Source organism: Schistosoma mansoni (assembly GCF_000237925.1).
Source record: "Schistosoma mansoni, WGS project CABG00000000 data, chromosome W unplaced supercontig 0231, strain Puerto Rico, whole genome shotgun sequence".
Taxonomy (NCBI): domain Eukaryota; kingdom Metazoa; phylum Platyhelminthes; class Trematoda; order Strigeidida; family Schistosomatidae; genus Schistosoma; species Schistosoma mansoni.
Genome location: NW_017386023.1, coordinates 24658 through 50201, shown reverse-complemented (window position 1 = coordinate 50201; position 25544 = coordinate 24658). Strand labels below are relative to the sequence as shown.

The 25544-nt window shown below is 30.5% G+C and overlaps 1 protein-coding gene across 1 annotated transcript in view; it reads left to right on the top strand.

The window, feature by feature from the left end:
• Nucleotides 1-25544, top strand: part of Smp_168650 (calponin homolog, putative) — a gene marked incomplete at both ends in the record, with an annotated part of 75532 nt that overhangs the window by 27950 nt on the left and 22038 nt on the right. Inside the window, 10 exons of the mRNA XM_018790948.1 lie at nt 215-642; nt 4648-4869; nt 7189-7352; nt 10435-10721; nt 12271-12365; nt 13486-13566; nt 15501-15665; nt 20187-20291; nt 21507-21614; nt 24569-24931. Of these exons, the coding sequence (XP_018645826.1) occupies nt 215-642; nt 4648-4869; nt 7189-7352; nt 10435-10721; nt 12271-12365; nt 13486-13566; nt 15501-15665; nt 20187-20291; nt 21507-21614; nt 24569-24931 (2018 nt within the window). The remainder of the gene's footprint in view (nt 1-214; nt 643-4647; nt 4870-7188; nt 7353-10434; nt 10722-12270; nt 12366-13485; nt 13567-15500; nt 15666-20186; nt 20292-21506; nt 21615-24568; nt 24932-25544) is intronic.

Here is a 25544-nt window from a genome sequence, read left to right as displayed (position 1 = left end):
AAATAAACGATTCATGCCGTCCAGTCTTATTGAGTTGCTTTTTCATTATGGATTAAAACGTTTTCTTTTCGTTTACAGAATATAAGACTTCAAACTAGTTGATTATGTATCAAACCAACAAACTGATGAAATCCTACTAACTATTAAAATTACGTGAATGTTATCTATCTTTTACAACTTTGTTCTCATTTGGGTTTTTTGGCTTTTGTTTTAGATATTGCAAAAACAACTGATGAACGATCGATTATAACTTATGTAGCCTCAATTTATGATAAACTAGTATGTAATTCATCAAAACATTCATTATATCCAATACCAATTGTACCACCTATGCCTTCTTTATATCATCATGATCAAAATTCTACTGGTAGATCAATTGATTCAACTTTTCAACTTCTTACCGCTTCTAATCAACTATCAGATGAATTAAAATCACTATGGTCAGATTATCGTATTTTAGCTAGTGATCTAATACAATGGTTACGATCAACTACCGATCGTATGGCTAATCGTCATTTTCCATCAGATTTGAAATCAATGCAAGAACGTGTTATGGATGAAATACGACGACATAGACGTGATGAACGACCAAGAAGGGAAAGAGAACGTCAACAATTAGTTCGTATGTATGAAGAATTAAAGGTAAAAAGGAAAAGTTATTGTTAATTTGTATTAAAATAGATCATAGTTCTTTCTTTTTATCTTGAAAATTTTTTTACCAATATTAACTTCACTTTTTATAATTCCTATCACGAATTATTCTAAGTTAGATAACCATTAAAAACTAGAAAGTACTGAAAAGTTGTATTTGTCTCAATATGTAGCTCTTCATCAGCGTACATTCACGACCTCATTCGGAATCAAACTCACGGACTTCAAGTCTTAAGGTGAGCACCACTGGATCGTTATACAATGAAGATGTTGCAAGTTAATTGAAGTTAGAATTTCAAACCACTAGACAGAGTTTTCTTACCATTTTGGAACTTCTTACTAATGTTTGTCCACGATAATGCTAGAGAGTAAAACTTGGAACTTCAGATCTCACAGTGAAACACTCAGTACCTCTAGACTGCTTAGTTGAGATCCAGCTGTGTAACTCCAATCAATTTGCTTTATTTCATATCAATATCTGTTAATTTTAAAGAAACATAGTCACTTTATCACGTATATCCTCATCACAATACTGTAAAGTACAGTAGTGGTCATTATCGAGCCTCGATTGTTATTGATATATAATCCAAACACTGTATTACCATAGTTTATACCGGAACTTTTCCTTAAATGAAGATACCTCAACATGTTGTTTTTCCTGAATTCATTAATATTGTTGTTCTGTTCTTCCTTGCATACTCTTCTGTTTTGGCTTGAAAAAAATTCAGTATATATATATATATATATATATATATATATATAAAAGACGTTCAATTTGAGTTCAACAGCACATTATGCCTTCAAATTAATGGTGTAGCAATGTGAAGTCCATTAGTCCCAATTATGCCAATATTTTTTTTATTATTTTAAAAACACGTGGCTGAAATACTCCAGGCATGTATATGATACGTCAATTTTTCGCAACAACAAACAGAATGGAATTCATTTAATAAAACTCCCCACAAATGCTCGTCAGAATATGCATTTAACTATCGAACATAAAAAGAACGACATACTCAACTTTCTTAAAATTCCTATGCAACGGAGAGCAGGTTGGACTTTTCAACGTTCGGTTTAGCAAAACAGTAATTGGAATAGTCCATACTTGAATTTCAGTAGTTTTTGTCGAATTAGTTACAAGGGAACACTGATTAAAATACTATTGTGTAGAGTGGAAACTAAACGTACCACTAACAAACTGGAAGAATTGATGAATGTTTAAAAATGCTGAAGAGATAACTGCTATCCATAGAAATTCATAAGTGTAAAAAACCTGAAGACATTAAGATGGATGTGGCCAAATTCAATAAAACACCAATATTCACCCATCTCAACTTCAAAGGTGATAAAATTGCAAGCATAATCATCAGGAGGCTTAACACTGCATTCGCCAAAACTTATCTTCCAATCAAACTATTAATCCTGTATAAAATAACGTGTTCAATAATTCAATCAAATGTCGACAAGTACATCTTTTATGTTACCAATAGCTGGCCAAACAGAAAAGAAAACATCTTAGTTTTTTTCTGAATATGTCTCATAAAGCTTTAGAACAAGGGAACGAAACACTTTAAATAGCGTAATCGCTCAATATCTCTTGCCCATATGACATCAGGTTTATACTTTGAAATCTTTTAAGGTGATCAATAAATAGCCAAGTTAAAATATCCCAAAGTTTTCTGAGGCCTTTTCTGTCAGGCGTCAGAAACGTTATTCATGTGTTCTAAAGGAATTGGTTGTTAGTTTTACTCTGCCTTGGCGACACGAACCTTTCTGTTAAGTTCGCTACTTGAATAACACAGAATACAGTTTATGACTACGACACTCGAACGTTGAACCATCGCAAATCAGAAGACAGAAGAAAAGCTGGAGTAGTGTTTATTTGGTAAGAATCGAAATGTACAGAAAATCAAGGGTATTTATAGATATTAGCGTTTGTTAAATCAACATTATGATTCGGCCAATCCTCAGAGATATATTATACTACCGACCAATAATAGCATGCCTTGTTGATATTCTAGAAAGCTCCATCATGTTCTGATTGGATGGAAACTCTTCGGCTTACATTTTTAAAACGTCAGTATTAGTAACTTGATATTTACTTTGTGCATTTATAATCCATCCGTTCGTCCAATACTTTTGTACGGCTTTATTCTCTTTGTATTTACTTTGCTAAATTTAAGTTTTTCAACTTCCTTATACTTGTCATTTTGTCCTATAAAATGAAATTTATGTGGATTAATTTGTCACATAATGATAATGTTTATCATTACTACTAGTAATATTACTCTTGACAAATTGCATAATTTAGTTTCATTCATGTATGCTTATAATAATTATGACAATCTTATCGTTTATTCTAATGATATATGAAATCATATATATATCCTAAATATTTACAGTTTCAGAAAATTTGTTTACTTAATTTATCAACAAACTAGTGTTTCAATACATTTTATAACCTTAAACAAAACTAACCCAGTTCAATGTGATGTGCTTCGGAGTTATCATAATAATAATACTAATCATGATAATGGTAGCAATAATAATATTAATAACTATTATTATTAGCAGTAATAATAGTAGTAGTATTAGTAGTGTAGTGAACGAAGAACTCAATCGGGGAAACCACTTTATTGTTTAACGCAAACCTACAAAGTGCCTTCATGGAACATGAAAACTATACATTAAATACTTTATTTGCACATCTTCCTTCAGTTGATCTTTACATGCTTCACGATTCCTTCAATTCGATCTTTTAAATCTTCTGCTTCCAGGCATTCCATTTCTGATTGGTGTTACATACTATTTATATCTGTCAACATAAGTAGCATACACCACGGTAGTATGTTTTTTAGATTCAGTGTTCTGGTTGAATGGAATTTGTTTCATAATAAGCTGAACACAAGTAGTATCACAGTACTTGACGAGTACAAACTTCTTCAAATGTATTTCATTTACTTTTATGGAAAATTTCGACTTTTACTTTTTAAATTTAAATCTATTAAATAGCAATGTCATTCATTAATATGTCTTAGTGTTTGAATTATCAACATCGCCTCATACTTAATAAACCATTTATATGTTCCTATCTGTAACCTTTAGGTCGTTTGGTTAGTATAGTGCCATTTAATCTATTGTGTTGAAACAAAATTTCAAATTACTGAAGTTTCAATTAATTCGTGATAATAATAATATAATCAATCATCAAGTATTATCGTTTAGTCTTGTTTACTTTCTTCAAAGTTGATGCCCTTACTGTTTGGTCTCATCAACTCGAACATTTCTAATTTGCTTAATTTCTATTTTTCAAGAATTTAATTTAAACAAAATCTGACACAACTGGGCTTTAAAATATAGCATGTGTTATACTAAATAAAATTTGTGTGGGCTAGGATACTGCCCGGACTGGTAAGCCGAAGCAGTTAGTTTTCTTAAAGTATAATTTCTCAAACCCTTAACCTCGAATTCTAATTCACAAGGTAGTAGGGTAACATCAGGAGCTTCTAGCCCATGGTCATCAGTGACTGAAAACGAGTTCATGCACGACTTTTCCTCTTAGAATCCTGGGATCTATGTAAACCATTGGTTTAGAACCAGAGTTTTCTAACTCATCTTGGTGAACAACACTCCGTGTTTACTGACCCAGTTTAAGCACTGGACGTTCAGTTTTCTATCTCACTTAATCCCCCCTTCCAATGTGAAGGCGCTGAATAGAAATTTCGTTTTAGAGGCTATAATTGTAAAGCCGTATGAGAGCATTTCAAGAGTATAAGTGAACTTTCTCCTCTCTTGTTCGTATTGGGGCATTATGGGAAATCTTTAAACTGAACTAAGGATGAATATTTCGCTTTAGTAAATGAATATGTTAACTGCTCATGGCACACTATATTCATTTTACTATTTTAGAACCTTTAAGAATTCATTCTATTCATCATGATTAACTTGTCTATAATTAATCTAAGTGTTTTTTAAAAATTTTTACATCTCAAAAAGCCATCTATTGAACGTGGTTTACTACCAATTGATTTATTCCTTCGAATTGAACAAATTCACCGATTATGGGATGAATATGATATTGCTTTACAAGAACGTGAATTAGCTGCAAGAAATGAAGCTCATCGTTTGGATCGTTTACAGTGGGCTGGTAATCGAGCTCTACGTGATTGTATTCAAGTCCAAGCACAATTGACTGCTTTAGAACGGCGAGTTGTTGAGGTTTGTAATATATATATATATATCATACTGTTCTCTTTTTATTTATGTGTGTACAAGTTGGTTATATAAGCAGAAGCTTCATAACTTGAACGTTTTTATTCTGTTGCTGTTACACATAATCCGGAATCAGGGTTATCATGTTTTTCTTCTTAAGCTGACATAATTCATTGACATTCGATTCATTGTCTTACTTTGTAAGTAATAACTGTTGTCCTTGTCATGTGTTTTGTGTACTTGTTATCCTGGTGAACTAATATTTTTTAACGAAGCTTATGCAATCGTTAGTAATGTTATCTATTTTTATCAGTTATATTTTTTAAAAAAAACCTAAATATATTTCGCTGAAAATTCTCAATGTTGGAAAATTACTGAATTAGAAATTACTACTCAGTAATCAATCAATGTAAATACCTCCCTCCCATAGGAGTCCATTCGCAGCCCAAATAGCTTAAGAGTAACTTCGCAGACTGTGATACTTGGTGGTTTAGGTTTGACTCTCACATGTAGTATCAGTTTTCTCGAGATTGTAGGTACGTCTTACTGAGTATTGCCAACTAGCACGAAACCTAGTCCTAGAGTTCCCTATCAACTACCTCAAATCAATTAACAATAAAACACATTGCACGCAATATCAAATCATTTAGACTAGTGGGCACATTTCAGCTTGTCCGATAAAATTTGAGTAGAACTAAAGCTTAAACAAATTTGACATTGTTTGCTGTGATACAAGTATTGTGATTCTTGTATACCAAATAATCAGTTCTTTTTATATGAATAAAATTTCACTTTGGTTTTTCAAAATTCCCTTGACTTAAGAATGTTTCTCCTTAAGAGGTACGCATAAATATATGCGATCGGGCTTTCTAGTACAGGAAAATGAGGTCAGATATGCTCTCTCTTTCTGTATATATATATATATATATATATATATATATATATATATATATATATATATATATACTGTATCCATAGTATCGGCCAGTTATAAATAACTGTTGTTAACTCATCCAGCTTACTATCACTAGTATATTATTGTGTTAAAAACGTTTTTAGTGGTCATTTCAATTGTTTTTATTGTCATTATTACTTACATTGTTCATATTACCTTTCATGTCGACTATGTACTATAAATAAATAAGTGCAAATTTACAGTAGACAAAATTGTTAATTTTGTTCTATACTGAAATCAAATTGTTGTGTACTTTGTTGAATCAAAGTCAACTGTTGCTAAAATGAGAAAATAGCAAAATTTTATTATTTCCATCTCTCCACTTAACCTACCTGCCTATTTATCTATCCCTCTCATCCATCCCTTTGTACACATTCAAAAATTTACAGTATTCTATAACTATAAAAGCATAAAAGTATCGTAATTTAATCAGATCCCAATTCTCTTTATTTTATTATACAAAATTATCATTATGCATTAAAAGTTGATTCATTTGTAATTCATGTAACAGCAATTATGGACAACGATTTTTTACTGCATAATTATCAAATATTATAAACTACTGTATGTTAATGACAGTTTGGTTTCGATTTTGATATAGTTCGTTATTATAATTGTCATGTTTTTCAATCACATTATCTAATCGATAATGTTCACTAGAACATTACCTATTTACCAGGTAGTGATTTATATACTTGGCATTGAAGCAGACTGCTTATTTGAAGGCTAGTCATATTATCTGGCTTTGCAAATGCAAACAGGTGGAGCACAGATCGATTGTGTAACCTGTTTTCTTAAAAGCTGAATTATATAATTACTTATTCACTGTTTCACCACTATAATTCACTAAGTACTAATTGATGTTTTTCTCATTCCAATCTAAAGTTAATTTAAGCAAGCAATCAATTAGTCCCTAATATTTATGCTTCTATCTCGAGTTTTGATATGATATTGTAGAGTTTGAATCGTATATTTTAAAGTAAATCGTTATCAATGTTATCATATCCTTAGCTGTTATTCAAATGGAGTTATAATTTTACTTACGAGACTTATCTCTAAACTTCTAACCAAATAGATTTTTAAATTACAGAAATACTGGTTAGCTGACTGATTATATGTACAACTGAATAAAACGCTATTTCTATACAGTCTATTTTATCAAAATACTAAGACAATGGATTGCTTATCAGTTAACGAGTGAATTAATCAGGCACCAATATAGTCACAAAAATATCAACACTGTACCACTTCATTTGTTTCTCTAATTGAGTCTTTTTTTATTAGAAAACCTAGTGTGTTCAGTATATAAACAATAAACAAAGTTTCATTTACTCTTTAATTTGTTTATTTCCTTTGTACGTTGAAATTAGTTGAAATCTGAACTACCTCGTCAACATGTATTCGATACTAATAATGAAATAAGACGTTGGCGTGATCAACTAACTCAAATTGAAGCAAAAATCAATGGATTATTCAGTCAAGTACAACATTTACGTACTGGGCGATATATGCAAACAGAACAAATTTATAGGAAGTAAGTTATGATAATTAATTGAGTTTAGTGTTCAAAATTATTTGTACTATTCTGACTAGTATAGGCTAATGATTAGTTGATAATTCAGTAGAGTGTATAAATTTTTGTTTATCTAACTCAATTATGATTATATTGTTTATTGTTGACATTGAATAAATGGATTGTTGGTTGCCATGTTATCGTCTTATATCATGTATTGGTTAAAATTATGTCAAAATGTCAATCCTTCACAACGGACTAGTACGAACATCGATTTTTAAAATATCTAATATTTTTTTATCTCAATCTTTTAATTACAGTAGTTTAGTAGTAAAACTACATGAATTTCAGCTAGTGAGTTGCTACTTCAAATTCTGATCCACTTATTTTTACGTATGAACAGCTAATTAGTAATATTAGGAGCTTTCACATAAAAGTATAACTCGTATGTAGTGATTACGTAAAATTTTACTTTCGATGTATATTACATTGGAATTTCACTGGGTGTTTGTTCGACTTGGATATTTCGAAGGTTTGTATTAATAAACTAAACTTACGAAACTTCGTCTGTAATGTGTTAAACTACCTTGTTCACAGTAGTATCTAGACAGGTGTGCCAATGACCAATTGTGTATATCGATATATGATCGATTATTAATAAGTGTGATATATGAAAGCGGAATGTCGTACAATAGGACGTTTCGATCACAGTTCCATATATACCTTGCTGATGAAGTCTAAAGATGTAGAACTTTTTACCGATGAATTTCAGCCTATCAAAGCCGAACAAAAGTATAGGAATATTGATTTACCTGTAAATTTCTTGTCCAACTGTAAAATTTTAGTTCATAGTGAAGACTGCAATAGTACATCATTACTATTTCATATCTTATAGATGTTTTTAGATGTTAATAATTATCCAACAAACAGTCAAAGAAGCCAGAAAACCCTCGAACAACTTTTGCCAAGCCATTGAACTTTAAGAATTTTCATAAACCGAATTATCCAACAGAAATCACTATTAATATCAGCATATTTTCCAGAAATCCTACGGTTCTCGCAACCATATAAACCATCTTTAATTTTAGTGCTTAAACTTACTTTTAAGTCTAACATTATTTTCGTGATACCTCTTAATTGATGAAATAACAGTTTTATACAGGTCAATATGCAAGTGACTTGTTTAATACGCAAACCGGACAATATGCTCACTCATTCCATACACCAATTAATAATAATGTTAGGGTTTTTTATGGACACAGTAGTTTAAACTCATTTGTTCACCATTGATTTTCTACTGTGTCATTACAAATTGATTGAGGTTTGCCCGATTGATTAGTGGTTTATATTATGCTTTACTTTCATGTATTCCATTCCTTTCTTTTATAGTTTATTTCATATAGAGTGTTAGATTTTCAAATATCCGTGGCTCTTACATAACATATCAAATATTTATATATAACTGATCATACTGCGTTTTGTTACCACTGTTATCAGTATCCTCGTCACATGATATTACCAGTAAATTAGAATATACTCTATTACATACATACACTTTAAGTCTGCTTATCTGTATATTATCCTTACTATAATCTTGTGTTCATACATAATTTAGGATAGATAGTTTTAAATAGAAACAGTAAAATTCATTAAATTTATTCTTTTTCACTCATTATATTGTTGTCGATAATAATTCCAATACTATATTTCATAATTGCATAAAAGCACAGAAATAAATAAATACATGTTGAAGGTGTTTTGCTGAGACGAGAGAATATCCTAATTTGTCATCTTGAAATAAATAATTAAATCATTCATTCCTTTTGGTTAGACAACCATTGGGAACCAGGAAGCATTGGACAGCTGTTTATTCCTCCTATGGAACTCTTCAGCATCGAGTGCCCTACATTGGACCGAGCCTAGAACCATTAGTCTAGTACGCGAGCGCCTGGACTTTAGACCACTACGTGAGATAGTTATCCACCACATGAGATGGAAAATGGTCGCGCAATGTTGCAAATTGATTGACTTTAGGCATTTGCATCATTGAATGCTGGCTTAGTGGCCTAAGATTAAGCTCTCTCCTGAGAGACTGATAGTTCTAGATTCGATTCAATATGGGATGCTCATCGCATAAACCTCATATCAAAACGAAACAGCCGTTCATTGCTTCTTAGTTTTAAATAGTTGTCTAATTAAAAGAAATAAATAACTTAAACTATGAAAATTTAAAAATATCAATACATTTACTATAGAAATACAGAAATTTATGATCACTAATGACTAATTTCAATAAACAATTTTCTAGTAGGAAACTATAATCAGCACAATCAATTGATTCGGTAACTAATGAATAAAATGTTTTGAAAAACATCATAAAAATGTACACACTGACTTAATAACTGAATAGTATCATGTTCATGTCGTGAGACTTGATTTAGCCTCATTTCACTACTATCTGAAGCTGTATAAGTCTTATTGATACGAAAATCCCAATTAAAACAGAAATCTTTGTCCAGTACCCTTTAAAACCTTTATTTAGTTTGTTTCCGAGGAGAAATATTAGTTAATTTCTCGTAAAACAATTATTTGCTTTATTAAATAAAGTTTAAGTTTACAACATGATAGTGAAATAGTATTTGAAAACTCTAAATCAAAAAGAAAATGGTGTTTCAAATTCTCTAAATGAAATGGAATGGATATCCAATAATTCCTGATTGATCGTGGATTCTTCAATTCATTTGGAATTGTTGTAAAGGTAACCTTTCAACATTACTTTTAGTTATAAATAGGTTTATGTGAAGTTTTTGTTCAATTAGGAAATTAGTCTACATCATAGTTTGATATCAGCTACAAATTGTCAAAAGTATAATTCTGTTATATTTTCTATATGATTCATAAGATATCACCTTTTCTACTATCATCGGGTGGGGTAGTTGCATTACACTTTGATGGAACAGTGTGCGCTAAAAGCAAATTAGCAAGCTTTTATTCGCCGTTCTCCATTCAGATTAGTTTTCAATTGCTTTAGCTTTTCATTACATAATTTCTTATTCTTACGAATAACTTTATTGAATTCCAAAAATTTCTTATTCTTTTCCAGTGTTTGTACATTACACCAGAAATTTTTGGATCTTCAACGTTTATATCGAGAATTTACACCTTCTTCAACGGTATTTTCATCACCTAGTGTTGTCTCTAGTTCTGTTTGCTCAACATCCATTACTATGTTGAACCACCCTGCATTCACATCTCTTAAAAATGGCACCATTTTAGAAAATGCTCACCTTATTCAAGGTAAATTAATTAGTCCAATCGAACAATGCTTACAATGGATTATGGAACGTTTTCAAACTGTACAAAATGCATCCTATGGAACAAATCGAAAATGTAAGACTCTTCTTTTCACGCCACTTCTCTGTTATGTTGATAGTTAAAAACAATTAGAGTTTATAGGTTTACACATGATTAGGGACTGAACAGTAATTTTTTTGCTATTGCATAATATCAGGATTATCTAGGAATATTTGTGATATAGCCTGTATTATGACTCAGTTTACCGTTATTGGTTTACTCTATCAATAGGTGTAAGACAGAAAAATAGACAGAAGACTAAATAACGATACTAGAACTTGCTAATTTTTATACATCTATACATCCTGATTATGTTAATTCACTATCTAGACGTTGTTTGTTTGTTATCTGAGTTTAGCTTACTTTGTCTGATGGGTTAGATTGTGCACCATATATTGCACTATATTAAATTCCTTACACAGTCCCACGATCCACCTATACTGTTAATCCGTAGTATCTTGCTCAACGTGTTACCAGGATCCAACTCTTTGCAGCCTCGTTGATGCACATTATTGATAAATATCAAGCTAAACCTATTCTGTTACTCGTTTTAGTTGATTTTCTACCTTAGAACCCTAACTGTTATGTGTCTCGGCAACCTCAACTTCACACCTTGTTTACTGCTTCCAGTGTATTCATATTTACTCACACGCACATGTAAACTGGTGAACACAACGAATTGTGGAGAAATAATTTATGCGAGATACAAGTTTATGTGGACTCGTTACTTAGCCCTTTCAGTACAGATAAATTTGGGTGCGTAATACTATCTTCCTGATGGCTGTCATCAATCTCCGGTTCAGTCTTATACCATTCATTTTCTTATGTGTAATAGCCGAAACGCTTTCCTTCTGCACAGGAGTTTAAATGCTATCTGACTCTGTGTTTATTTGTAACTTCTATTGGTATCTGTTTATCAGATTGTATCTAAAGCTATTTAATGACGTGTGACACTAGTTGGTTTTAATAAGGACGTTAACATTTCAGATTAAACCCCTTAAATCAATACGTATTAACTGTGCCAAAGAAATTATACAAAGGTTTGAATGTATATTTGTGTGTTTGTAGGTTGGTCAGTATTGTTTGTGCAAATAGAAGACGTAGTAGTGAGTCACGAGACTTAAGTGCGTTATCATTGGCTGATAATAACTGTGGCTCACTGTATCGATATCTCTGTCACATTTGCAGGGAACACTAGAGCTTTAACACTTGTTTCTGTAAAAATACACCAACATATACAGATGGAATTATTTTATCTTAATGAATTAAAGAATGGTATTAAACACGAGTAGTTTCATTACTCGTACAAAGTCGTAAATAGTTATTTATCATACTTCAAACCACTGTTATCATCAGTCTTATTGATACTAATGCCATATATTTGTGGAACGATGGTTAGTGATTTAGTCACATAACCTTTAATCCCCGATGTCACGGGTTCGAACCCCTACTTCGGTTCAAGCATCCGGCTATTAGTTTCGCATGCCCTCACGTATAAAATGGTGCCTTAAAGTTAAGTAAAAACAACCTTTTTCTGGTTAATAAGTTAAATTTCTTGTAAATATTACTGTATTCATTTTTTCAGCCGTAGAAGAAGCTACTAGGCGTCATGAACAATTTCATCGAGAAGTGTTGAACTTTAAGAACGAAATCGATCGATGCAAATCTAATCAACAAAAGGTTATTATTTATTTTATTTTAATTGTTTCTCTGGTTTTTTACATAGTCGATTTATTATTCTAAAATCACACTCTGACAACCTTCTAGCTAAAAGGATATGATTTAACTCAACTACTTCGCTCCAGATAGCCTTTACTCTAAATAAGATAACTGACTAAATGATATGTCGATTCACACAGGTTAAACGACAAATTATTTAGTAAGTTTATGAACCCTATTTGGTTGATGTTGAGAAACTACTAACATCAATAGGCTATACTAGCTAAGGGTTGGAAGGACATTAAGGATGACCTGATTAAGAAATAAAGATAATCGATGAATTTACCAGTCTCAGTCGTGTCAAAAAAATGGTTCATGTTTTATCCCAAGAAAAAAAACCGATAGCTGATGATCTAATTTCATTATGTAGAATAAAGTCGATCATATTTGCATACAGACACATCCATTCTCTGTCTCATTTTATTGTCCATTTGTGTGTCATATTGTTGCAATCACTTATATAAATTCCATTTTTTGCTTGTTTCTATGATGTACAACAACTTGAACGGGCACATATTTTACGCCACTTTTCACGTTAATTTAATCTATCGTTATTTAAAAGAAAAAAGTCTGCTTGATTAGCTTTCAATTCAATATTTTATAATTAATAACTGTAGTTTGTATACAAATTACCGTGGGTAATCAATCTCAAAATTATTTCCTATTAGTTTCACTTCTTATTCTTTCTGGGAATGTTACTCACTTATCCAATAGGGGGTTTATGTTGTTGGCTCTATGTTGAATGCTGTTTGTATTAAAGCTAAATACGCCACTATGCTTTTCAAACTGAAGTATATGTGTATCAGGGTTCAATCAAACCTATGACTTTCACAAATTGCAGCTCAAGTGCTTTAACCACTAAGTCACTATTGTACACTTACTTCAGTCAAAATATTTTCATGGTATTATCGTTATTAACCTTTGTACCTGTATGTTTTGACTTGAGAAAACAAATGCATTTTCTGGGATTTTTTCGGATAAACCTAATCCCCTTGTAATCTTTCAAAACTCTTGATTTGGTGCATCTCCAATCAATTATCAATTACATTTGTCACATAATTGTTGTTCTCTGTCTAAATAGCTTCCGATACGATCAAAAGAAGAGGAACAAGTTCTTAATGAATCACTTCAAATACTTGAACAAAATTATCAACAATTAATGGTAATTGATAGAAACATTTTCTATTTTATCTATTATGATTATTATTTTCTTACCATAACAGTAAATCAGTGAATCATCTTTATTGATAGTAACTCATCAATACATGTTTACATATATACAGATAGATTTAATAAATATTTGGAATGGAATTAGTCAGTCAGTCAGAGCAACGTTAGAATCGGACACAACTTTATATCAGTCTAAATTACTTCACTACATCAGTACAGGAAAATTGACGTAATGAATAAAAAAATAACCGGAATACCACTGGTATCAATTATATTAAGACTTAACTTAGTTAGGGGAGGGTTGGAAGAAGGCTATAAATATCATGAAACATTATTGAAACTCATGATTTGAGGGTAATATTGAGGATATATACATCTGCGCTTGTGTAACCGTATCACTTAAGGTCTGGTACTGTTTATGTTCATATTAATCGGTCTGCATATCTGGACGCAGCTCAGCCCAATAGTCAATGACTTTACAGATTAATGTTACGTTTTAATTTACCCGCTAATAGCTTTCTTCCAACCCACTTCTATACCGACCAGGATTATATATTAACATAAACGGTGATTAGAAGGGCGCAACACATAACTTTGACATTTCAGATAAGTATTAGATAAACTGTGTGTTTTATTTTATTTTTCAACGAATAAATTCGATCATACTGTATTCTAATCAAATTTTTAATAAAATTGAGTATAAAAGTTCAGGTTTGTTTATCGAGCCTCCAGCCTAAAACTTTTATTTGTGATGGTTACTTCTACTATTTGGCGGATATAATCCAGATAAACTGAGCTTGACTTAAACTTGCCACCTAACTGTTACAGGCCATTTAATCTAACCAGTAAACTATCTGTGGATACAGTTTATTTATGTAGTATTCTACCAGCATTTATTGCTTATGTGTATGAATCTTTTGTATATTGTAAGAATACAATAAAAATATAGAGTTAAATAATGATTATTGAAATATTATCCAATGAACTTTTATTGGAAACATTTACCCGTAATTCCTGTTTTTAATCAGTATGCAACAAATGATTTTGTATTTAGAATGATTGAAATAATTTTATTTCGTTCTTCATTCGTAATTTCATCACTGAAGTATTTTTTTCTCCATATTTGCAAGTCACTAATTTTTTTAATCCCACCAATTTTGTATGTTCTGTCTTTCTGTGTACTAAGTAGGTCATTTTATGTTCACCAAAATAACAAGCTGAGCTAGATTAACAAAAACGACTTATATTTACTCAATATTCACTCAATAGTAGCTGTAATGTATACGTAGCTATCAACGAAAATACATAAACCATGTTAACTCCCAATGATTTAGATTGGTCTCTATGTCAAAGTCAAACGACATAATTGAGTCTGTTTCTGATCAAATACAAATGATTTGCGTAAAATGTCGTTTCATAAACAATTAACTTTAGTTTGATGTATGCTTGTCCTATAGACCGATAGGTTTCTTCAAAAGTTATTCGCTTGTTGTTAGTACCGAAACAAGCTGACCTGATTCAACAGGCAATAGAGAACTCATGAAATGATTGACTATTGTGTAAGCTTTATATTAGTTGACATGCTCGAAATATGTTAAAATGCCTTTTTTGTACGTTATCATGTGGAGCAAAAGCAGCGTGATAAAACACCTTAGAGTGATCAAAATAAATCTAGAAAATCATTTGGTATTGAACTACTATTGTTCCAGGGATTCCAGTAAAACTAATGACAAGAAACTTTGGGTATAACACTGTTTTAAAGAAATATAAATGGTCTAGTGCATATTCACTTATCAACTTGGCAGTCTGTTATCTTTGAAATGTTATTATTTTCATTGTAATTGAATAATTTCCTCGCTATTTTCTTGTTCTAGATTTTACTGATTTCTATTTTAAATATCACAATTTATTTTCAATATTTACTAGGAGGTTTCATTAAAACGTCGGAATATGTCGAAGTCATTGTTGGAATTCGTAGAACGTGCCCATAATGAATTAATTTGGCTAAGGGAACATGAATCGTGTGAAGTGACTCGAGATTGGACCGAAATTTATCATGATGAACTAGATCGTATTCGAATTGATTTTCAAGTGGGTTGTTTGTATAATTGGTTGATGTTTTTACTTTTCATTAAACTTCCATATGTTTACATATGTATATAATTGTGATCATGGAGGTTGATAGGCCTAAATTCGAACTTAAAGATCGGTGTAAGTCATCAAAATTATTTTATCAAATGTGAACCGAATAAATAAATATTTACTCTGTGATACCATTTCATGAAGTTCATTATTCATTGATGCTTGAAAATAAAGACAATTCTAAGCTAAATAGATGTAGTTCTCGTAATGTTATGCATCAGTACTATGGGACCTCAGAAACATTTCATTCAATGCTGAAAAAGATCACACTAAATATTGAATGCATTGTCACTCGATAGCATTTTCTGCACTGTCAGTCAACATTATTCTCATTCATTTTCATCATACTCAAAAGTATTTTAATAATATTCATTCTAATTTAAGATCATCACTTCTTAAACTTAACTTTTTCACAAACGTTCACTAAGTAGAAAGCATTACCAATTAACAAGTACAAAGAACCAGCATTTTCATCCATTCTGCCTCTTTATAGAAAAAGGAAAATATAAAAAATTCTAACTGAGAAATTGTACACTTTACTTTGCCCCATGGATATGATTTCCATCAGTAATCCGTTTAAAACACACCAGGAACTACTCGAATAAAAGTCGTGCGTAAGCGGTTTTGAGTATTTGTTCCCTGAACTCTGAGATCCCGCTGCCAATTTTTGGGAAACCACTTTTCAAACACTTCAAGAAGAAGTATCCTTCTATAGTATGGACAACCGGGAAGTGAAAAACACTCACACACCTAATAGCACTAGACTAATTACATCATTCATCCTTTAAACCAATGGATTATTAGTATGTCCAGGATCTATCCTACCAACTACAGTTTTTAATTGCTATTTGATATAGATAATCTTTATAAGAATTTAAATAAGTATAACTGGAAACCGAGTGCATAAACGTTTATTTATTTATTTATTGAGTTACAACTTCAAAGTGATTTATAATGAATAAAAAAGAAATATAAATTTATGTCAATTGCTTTCATACTTCCTACATGTTTTTTCTTACAACGTGTACAAGCATGTTTGTCTAATGAGTGAAATAATTGATTGTTGAACCGATCGATTGATCGATCGATTTTACATACAGCCTTGTGATCTGAACCACTTTCTAACTGAATTTTATTTTCGTTTTCTTTTTGTTATGTATATTTTCTTTATTATTTCGTTATTCAATCAATGCGTTGAGTTTGTTTTTTCTCAATATAATTATGTATATTTTATTAGATATTAAATTGTTTCATTCGATTTCTTATCGTAGTTTATAAACCTACAAGTTATTTATCACTTTGATGATGATTAACTTAAGGTGAAAAAATATTGTGTAATTTTATACTATGTACAATGTGTAATTATAGCTACACCTATATGTCATAATTATGAACTGTCTTTTAATGTGATATGATTTACTTTACGACAAATTAAACATAAAGAAATGAAATCTTCAGTTGACTCAGAATTTCAACTATGAAAATACTGAAATCTCCACAAAACCCCTTCTGATCTATAATCATATGCTTACTAGTGACTGAATTCAAGAGATATTTCCTGAAGTTCTAGTGGGAAGCAGTGACCAGTGGAGTTCAACCACGTCTGTTGCGGAGATATCAACTCACTGAAGACAATTGGTGAACGGTTGCTCAAACTCCGTGGATTGATTGAAGTTAGACATTAACACCGTTGGATGCCGGCCGGCTCAGTGGTCTATCGGTTAAGTGTCTTGGTGCGAGACTAGTAGGTCCTGGGTTCGAATCTCACGAGGCGGGATCATGGATGCGCCCTACTGAGGAGTCCCATAATAGGACGAAACGGCCGTTCAGTGCTTTCAGGTTCTTCATGTTGGTCTAGCTTCAATTGACTCATGATCTCAACTATATAAAATTGCTAAAATCTACACAAAACCCCTTCAAATCTTTATTCTTCAAATCTAAATAGGATCATGTTTTGAATGTTAAATATTTTCAAGTTAAAAGCTGATAACATTTTTATGGCTTGTTGTCAATTCATTTGCTTTTTATGATAATGTTTAAAGTACCGAACTAAACATAATTAGTTAAAGGTACTTGTTATTGTCTACTTATTTTATGCATCTTTAATACTTTCATTTATCCATACCATCATAGGTTCATCTAACCATTTATTCGAAGGGCATGTATATACGTATTTGTGTGTATAGATATGTTAAAAAGAATAAAAAAAATATACAAACTGCGTTTATAAGCGTTTCTAATTATTACCGTTATTTTTATGATTAGAAAATTTATTAAATCATTTTTTTGTGTATAATACTTGCACATTTCTAACAGATAGGTCATTTTTTTCATTTCTCTTTCTATTCTTCTTCATTCACCCTTTTATTGGTGTTATTATTATTATTATATTCTTTTGTTGTCAGTGTTTAATTTCCACACACACACACTCTCTCTCTCCGGTTAGAAATATTGATCCTGTTGATCTTTATTTACATTTTCTACATAATCCCACGAAATTACTTATTTATAAATCAGGACAGTATAGATCATTGATTGTTTCGAAGAATTAAAATTTAAGAAATACACGTTTTTTTTGTGTTTTAGATCTTATTGATTATCATTGAAATTATTGTATTAAAATAATAAATTCACATATAAAGTGCTTATAATTAGATATAAAATTGTTAAGTAAAACTCTAAGTGAACAAACTGTTCCCTTTCATTTTTTTTTCATTATTGAATTACTAATTTTTTTTTGTTATTGCGTTTCAATTACCATTAGAATGTTTGAATTTGAATAGGCTGAAATAGTTGAATTATGTAATGTTTATAAGATTTACATTCGTAAACTACATGTATCAGAAATATGTAGAGCGATTACCAAGATATTTCACAAGTTATCATTCTAGATATTTGAGCAAGGTATTCTTTAATTATGTGAAATGATCATAAGTTATATTATATTTGCTAACTAGTAACATGGCCAACAATTAATCGAACTACCTTCTTGTTGAGTTCATATTTAAGCGAAAAAAAAGAGTCTGTGGATTATTTATAAGAATGGTCTTCAATTTTTTTTTTTATACAGGTCTGATTATAATTCTTCGTAGTTTGAAGTTTTTGATATTCTAAACAATGTGTGATGTAATTTTTAAAATGAGCTTTCGTCTTGTTTGTATCATTCCTACTTAGAAATCTATCCATGGTTTAATATAGTTATTCTTTTCACTATTATCTCCATTTTCTCGAAGAATCTTGAACCTTATCATATTTACGATCTTTTCTTTAAAAATGTATTTAAATGGTAAAATTCCACTTACTGTCAACACTAGAAGTTTATTTTACTTAGATAAGTCGAGGAACTTTCAATGCATATATATACTTCTTTCCTAATTGTCGTTATTGTAGCTGTCCTCGTCAACTTCATCATTTCCTTCCTGATTATTCATATCACAGTGTAATACACGATTACATTTTGATAATTATATAAATAAAGCAACTCAGAATCGTGCACAAGTGTAAAACTTCTGTATTTTTAGTACAATGAATGAGGAAAACCCTTATTAATTACACATATTCACACTATCGTAAAATGTGTTCACTAGATTGCCTAGTGAAGCAGCTGTTTATCATAAGATCATCTTTTGTAGAAATCAGATTTCAACTACATTGTACTAAATTAAAATATGTAACAGTTTGTAAAGGTCATATTGATGACTTCAAGAAACATACCGTTGATGAATTTTGAGGTTTTGGGTGATATTGCTGATGAAATAGTTACGAATTATCTGAAAAAGCCTATTCTCAAAACATTTTATCTTTTTATAATTTAAGCTAGCCGTCTGTGTTATTTTTATAACGGAAAAAATATATTGACAATGCACTGAAGATTAGCTCATTACCCTGGGTACTAGATCAATACACTCATTAAATCATTATACATTTGACTCACTTATTCAACCAACGGTCAATTATCAAATAAAGACCAGAACGAGAGTTTATTAACGCATACTACAAAACTATCAATAAGTGAAGATGAAAACAATATAAAATTTTAATCATATTTTGTGTAGCCGAATATCCTCGTCTTTAATCAACAACAGGTACTTTCGATTGAGACACCAGTTATGTGCTTCCATATGAAGGATAGATTTTTATGATTGACTATATAAATGTATATATCCCAGTTCATTAGTTTCTATAAAATTAGTTTTCTTATTACATTTTTATATTATTGTTTCTTTTCTAGGAAAAAAAATCTAACCTTTCAATATCTCCCTCAAACATAACTGTGTCAACATGCAAACGGATTTTTAAAATCATTTTTTATACATTTTCTTAAGTATTTCATAAATTAATCTAACGCATTTTCATGAGTATTTCTGTCTAATTTTGTTTAATGTATATAATTGTGTAGAGGTATTTCTATTTAACAAATATATTAGCTAATATTAAGTATTTTGTATACTTATTTTTTTCGAATTCTAGAAACTTATGCATGAGATACATGAAAAAGAAATTGTCTACAGTGAACTCAGTGTACTGGGCTCATCTATCCAATTGGAAAATTATGATGTAACTGATCTTGTACAGGTATGTACTGGATCTATCGTTATTCTGTTTGTATGTATTAAATTTGAAGTGATTTTTAGTTGTTACCAAAATATTAATAAATTATTAATAATACAGAATGGTACGGTGGTTCTAACGATGAAACCATTTAGATTTCAATTATTAAGTTATGGATCCACATTTAGAAATACTTATTTCAGTTTGAGTAACCAGTTAACTGAAGATCTGCTTATTCAGAGGTTGTACACTATATATTATTATTGCACTATTTCACAGAGTCTTATTTTGATAACCAAAACATTTATTGTGTTTAATACAGCTTATTTTTTCTATGGAAATATTTCCTTTGATTTAGTGTTTAATGATCAATGTCTTGTTTCAACATTCTATTCAACAGCCTCGTTTTGGTTTGTTACACAGACTTATACATGTAGTTACTTTTCTTTTGGATCGAGGCAGTTCAAGCATGAACTCCTTAACTAGACCAAAATGGGGGGTTGTAAGCTTCCTGATTGTAATCCATGAGTTAACCGAACGCTTATTGTTGACTACTGTAGGCAACATGACCCAAAATTTGTCGTTCTTTATCTATCTATTGATATTCAGTTTTCATTATTCCTTCCAAATGCTTCAATTTCAATCATTCTTTTCAAGCTATATTCTCCGTTAGTAAGGCTTTTTAATTCCTCATTGTTAATGTTGAGAACTAACATCAAGATCTCATTTGGCATATGTCAACAATGAGAAATTACAAACCTATACAAATAACTTCATACCCACTCAACAAGCAAGTGGGTATCCGGACTCAATAGCTTATTGCGTGGTGCATCAACGATTGAAATGATAGGTGCTAGGTTCGAGTTTCTTGTGTATACCAATACATAGGTGGAGATACATTAAACAGACGAATTGTATATTGGACAAAACATGCATCCTGGATTCCTGTACTAGCCAAAATCCATATTTTCTCTATATCCGGTTTTTTCCTATCGATTAAATTTTAAACTTTTTACAAATCTACTACTTATTTGTCTTGTTTCTAAAAAAATTTCTACCGTTTCCCTTCTATTTTTTTCGTTATTATGTATGATACGGCATTTACGATATAATAATGCTGACTGTAAAAATATTTTTTTATTGTTTAATGAAATGAGTAGGCTACTTAAATTTCAATCATAATTATTATACGATTAGCTTTACGATTAATAATCTTTCCTTAAAATATTTCATTTTTAGACTTATCTAAATGCTTTAGAACGTCATTGGGCTTGGCTATTACAATTAACCTATTGTTTTGAAGCACATATAGAACAGAGTTCACGATTTCAAAGTTTTTCAAATGATGTTCAATGATGTTGAACAATGTGAGTTATTACTAACTACATCACTAGAGGAATTACGTTCTCTTTATGAATCAACGGTAAAATGCCAACAACAACTGGAATCAAAGTGAAGTTCTTCTCAAACCAATTACAAGTTAAGTAGAAGCGAATAACTACTGTTTAAGTAACAGTTTTTATGATGGTCAATGCTACTAATTATTGGATTTTGACTCATTTCTTAAATGAATTGATTGAAGTTTGCTTGTTCTATTTCTATATTAACCTTTTATAATATGAATTATTGTAGTGATCAATGACCAGAATTGAGTAAATGTTCACCAATCAAACGATTGACTAATTTGCATTCACCACTCAATAATCATGGTGAACTGTGTTCGGATATACGTTTGGAAAGGACACGTTATGTTGGCCTAATAAAGCATCTTCATTGCAAACACATTCTAACACTGTTATATAGAATGGTTATTAAAAATTTAATGAAAATCAGTCAATGGAGTTTTAAAAGAATTTTCAAGGTCCCTTTAACGATTCACATAACTTGAAAATGTTTAAAAAAACAGAGATGTTTTGGTGAAGCGAAAGTTTATGTATATTCTGTCCAGATAAAATCTGATTTATCGTTCCGTTTTTCTTTAGAAGTGATCAACTGAGGAATCTATTGCTACTATTATATAGTTGTTTTGTTTTCTTTAAAAAAAATCTTTAAATGATTTCTGAAGCTATCATCCAACCAACGAACCTACAGTACGTTAGGCATATTTTCTTCAAAATAATACCCAAACCGTTGGAAATTTGATGCTTTATACAATTTAGTCACATTCTTATAGCTAAAAAGTTGATATTTTCTCATCATCTATAATAAGCATACAGGCTTCAAGATTAATCGGTTTTCTAAAGCCATATAATCAATAAGATTAATGTTGATTGACACATTTAAAACCAACTATCTAATTCAATGAAATTAACTGGTCATCATTCATTTTCATGATTTTTCTTTCTAGTACTTTTGTAATTGATTGTACGCGATGTTGATCATTGTTAGTCCCTTATATTGTCTAGTTTACAGTAGATCAATCATAGTACATGTCAATTTAAACAATAATATTGATTATTTTAATTGTATAATGTAAATTGGATACAGTATAACATTACTTAATATCATTAAAACAAAATAACGTCAATATTCCATGATAACTTAAAAGTCAGTCAGTCAGTCACAATGTAGAACTTCGTACGTACGTACATCAGTTCGAGTTGCCATACCACATTAGCACAGAGATGCAGTTAAATAAAAATATAGAAATGAAGTTTAGCATACGTTTTTGCAATGAATTCGGTCAAACTATGTTGTGAATAGAATAGTTTAGTAATAATAATCTAAATTACGTTTTCTTTTTTAGCACAAAATGTTTAAATGAAATGTTGCTAATATGATATGATATGTATTTTACAGACATAATACGACATTTTTTTAAAAAACAATATCAGTTATTATTACTGTTCTTGGATTTACAATTGTATATATTTGATGATTGTTTATTCCGATTAATTTTGTATGACTAAAGGTAGCCGGGATGGTGTTTAGGTCTAGTCAATTGGATTTGACTGTAATAGTTTTAATTAAGTCCTGCTCTTAAACAATTATTAAAAACCAGAAAATATTGGGTTACTGTTTCATCCTAATATGAGACTTCCTTATGGTGCTCATTCACGACCCTATGTGGGGTCTAACTTGGGACACTTAAGTCATATAGTAATGCTTAGTGTCTAGATGTACTGAGCTGGCTTTCAATGTCAAAATTACCAGCGTCAATGAGTTCTTAATATATCTCATCGATCAGTCAATTCCATTTTTGTCAGCTGTAGCACCCCCTACAAGTCTGAACTCTATCAGTCACGGCTTGAATTGATGAATATTTATATTTTTTGTTCTAATTACTGATTCAAACTCCTTTATTATCCTAATATGAATTCTATTTTGAAGTACATTTTCTTCCTACGTACTGTTGATTATATTGAACAATCATATTCATTTTTCATTATTGAATCTGGAAGTGAGAATCACTTAAAACTGTATTTATTATACTACAGAAAATTTCAATATAACATGATTTTGATAGTGAATGTATCAAAATAACTTTACTTAAGCTAAAAAAATAATTATGATTTCAATCAGTCAAACCAGTTTCATCTGTATACATAACAAATAATAAAAATGATATGAAATTGTAAATAATAATTATTATTAAAATTTGCTATACTACTATTGGACTATTTAAGGAGAGAGAGAAAGAGAGGAATGTGAATAAAATGAATATGATCTATTGTTCCAGCGAGATTTTCAGGTCATCATCATCATTTCATATTATTTTAATTATAATGATGAATACATTTTTGTTTGATTGTTTATTTTGTTTTCTTGTTCGTCAATATCAATGATAAATCTGAACTTCTAAATGATTTGAAACTTGTTATTAAGTCATAATTTTCATTATCGGCCTAGATCATCCTTTGTATCTACTATAGTTTGCGTTTAATTACTAAATAAAGAGAATAACTGAATAATTCAATGGAGGAGTTCATTAATTTGCCCATATAAATTGGTTTCAGAAGTAAAAACTGATTTAATATTGACTTTAAGTATCATCTGTTTGTCTAATGTATTAGACAAAAAATAAGTTTAGGCGCTCATATCAATGTTACATCTTGATTTGAAACAATGAAATAAATTCTTTGTATTTAGATCATCTAGATTTTTTTAAAATTGGGTTTGTTATTGTTTTTCACAGCACCTATTCAGTATTATTCAATAGTGAATTATTTGGATTCTAAGCCAAATTAAATTTTCTGTGAAACGCTCGTTTTCCTCCAAACATTAATGAACTTAAACATTTTTACGAATAATGTTTTATCACTATTGATCTCTTCTCTCTTCCTCTTAACACTATTCTACAGGAACTTCATACTCGTGTAATTGGTCAAGAGTCATTTATATTTCAATTAGTAGACATAAGTCAAGAAATTGTCCCTCCAATACCAAGTCACGTGGATGCACAAGATAGTTCAACAACTTTGATTGGTCGACGTATACGTGTTCTATGTTCATTTCAACCTAAAGATTATTTCTCCGATAATCAATCCTATTCCGGTGATGTATCAATCGTTAATTCCATCAATACAAGTCATTTATCGATTGCAAACACTAGTATTAGTAGTGTTATAGAACCAATATTTTGGCCAATCGGCAACAGTACAGGTTATTTTGATAAAGGTGATTTTTTCATAATATTGGAAAATCCAGAGAATCATAAGCTTCAGGTAAGTTAATGATTACATAATCTCACCTGATTACTCTTTTTTCCTACAAGTTACTACTTACATATTCTGGTTCAGCATTAATGATCAGATACACTTTTAGTTTCATATCACGTATATCATAAAATGGGGACTAATTAATCGTATACTTTGGTGGGTGTTTTTCCATACCGTTTAAATTTATTTCACTTCATGATTTAAGCAATCACTTGTCTGTTATATTTAATATATGCAAGTTTATAAGTTCAGCAATTCGTTCTTCACACTTAAAATTATTACTGATACAAATTCTTGATTTTTTTTGCATTGTTTCACATTCTAAAGATAAGAAACATGTGTTCGATACTCTTGTTGTGAATGAGAACACAGGTGAGGACAACCAACTATGTATTTAGCACAAATTACAACGTTACTTGGTAAAATACAAAAACCATGCTATGATACACTATTTGCAAAATGTTCTTCAATTGCCTCAGGCTTCATTGTTCCTGGATTTTCACACAAATTGCTTTTTATTTCTGTTCTTCTCTTCTTGATCTTCTCAATCTTCTGCTGTCAGATATTCTATTCCTTACTCACCATATATACTACTTATGTTGATATCAGTAGCTCACAC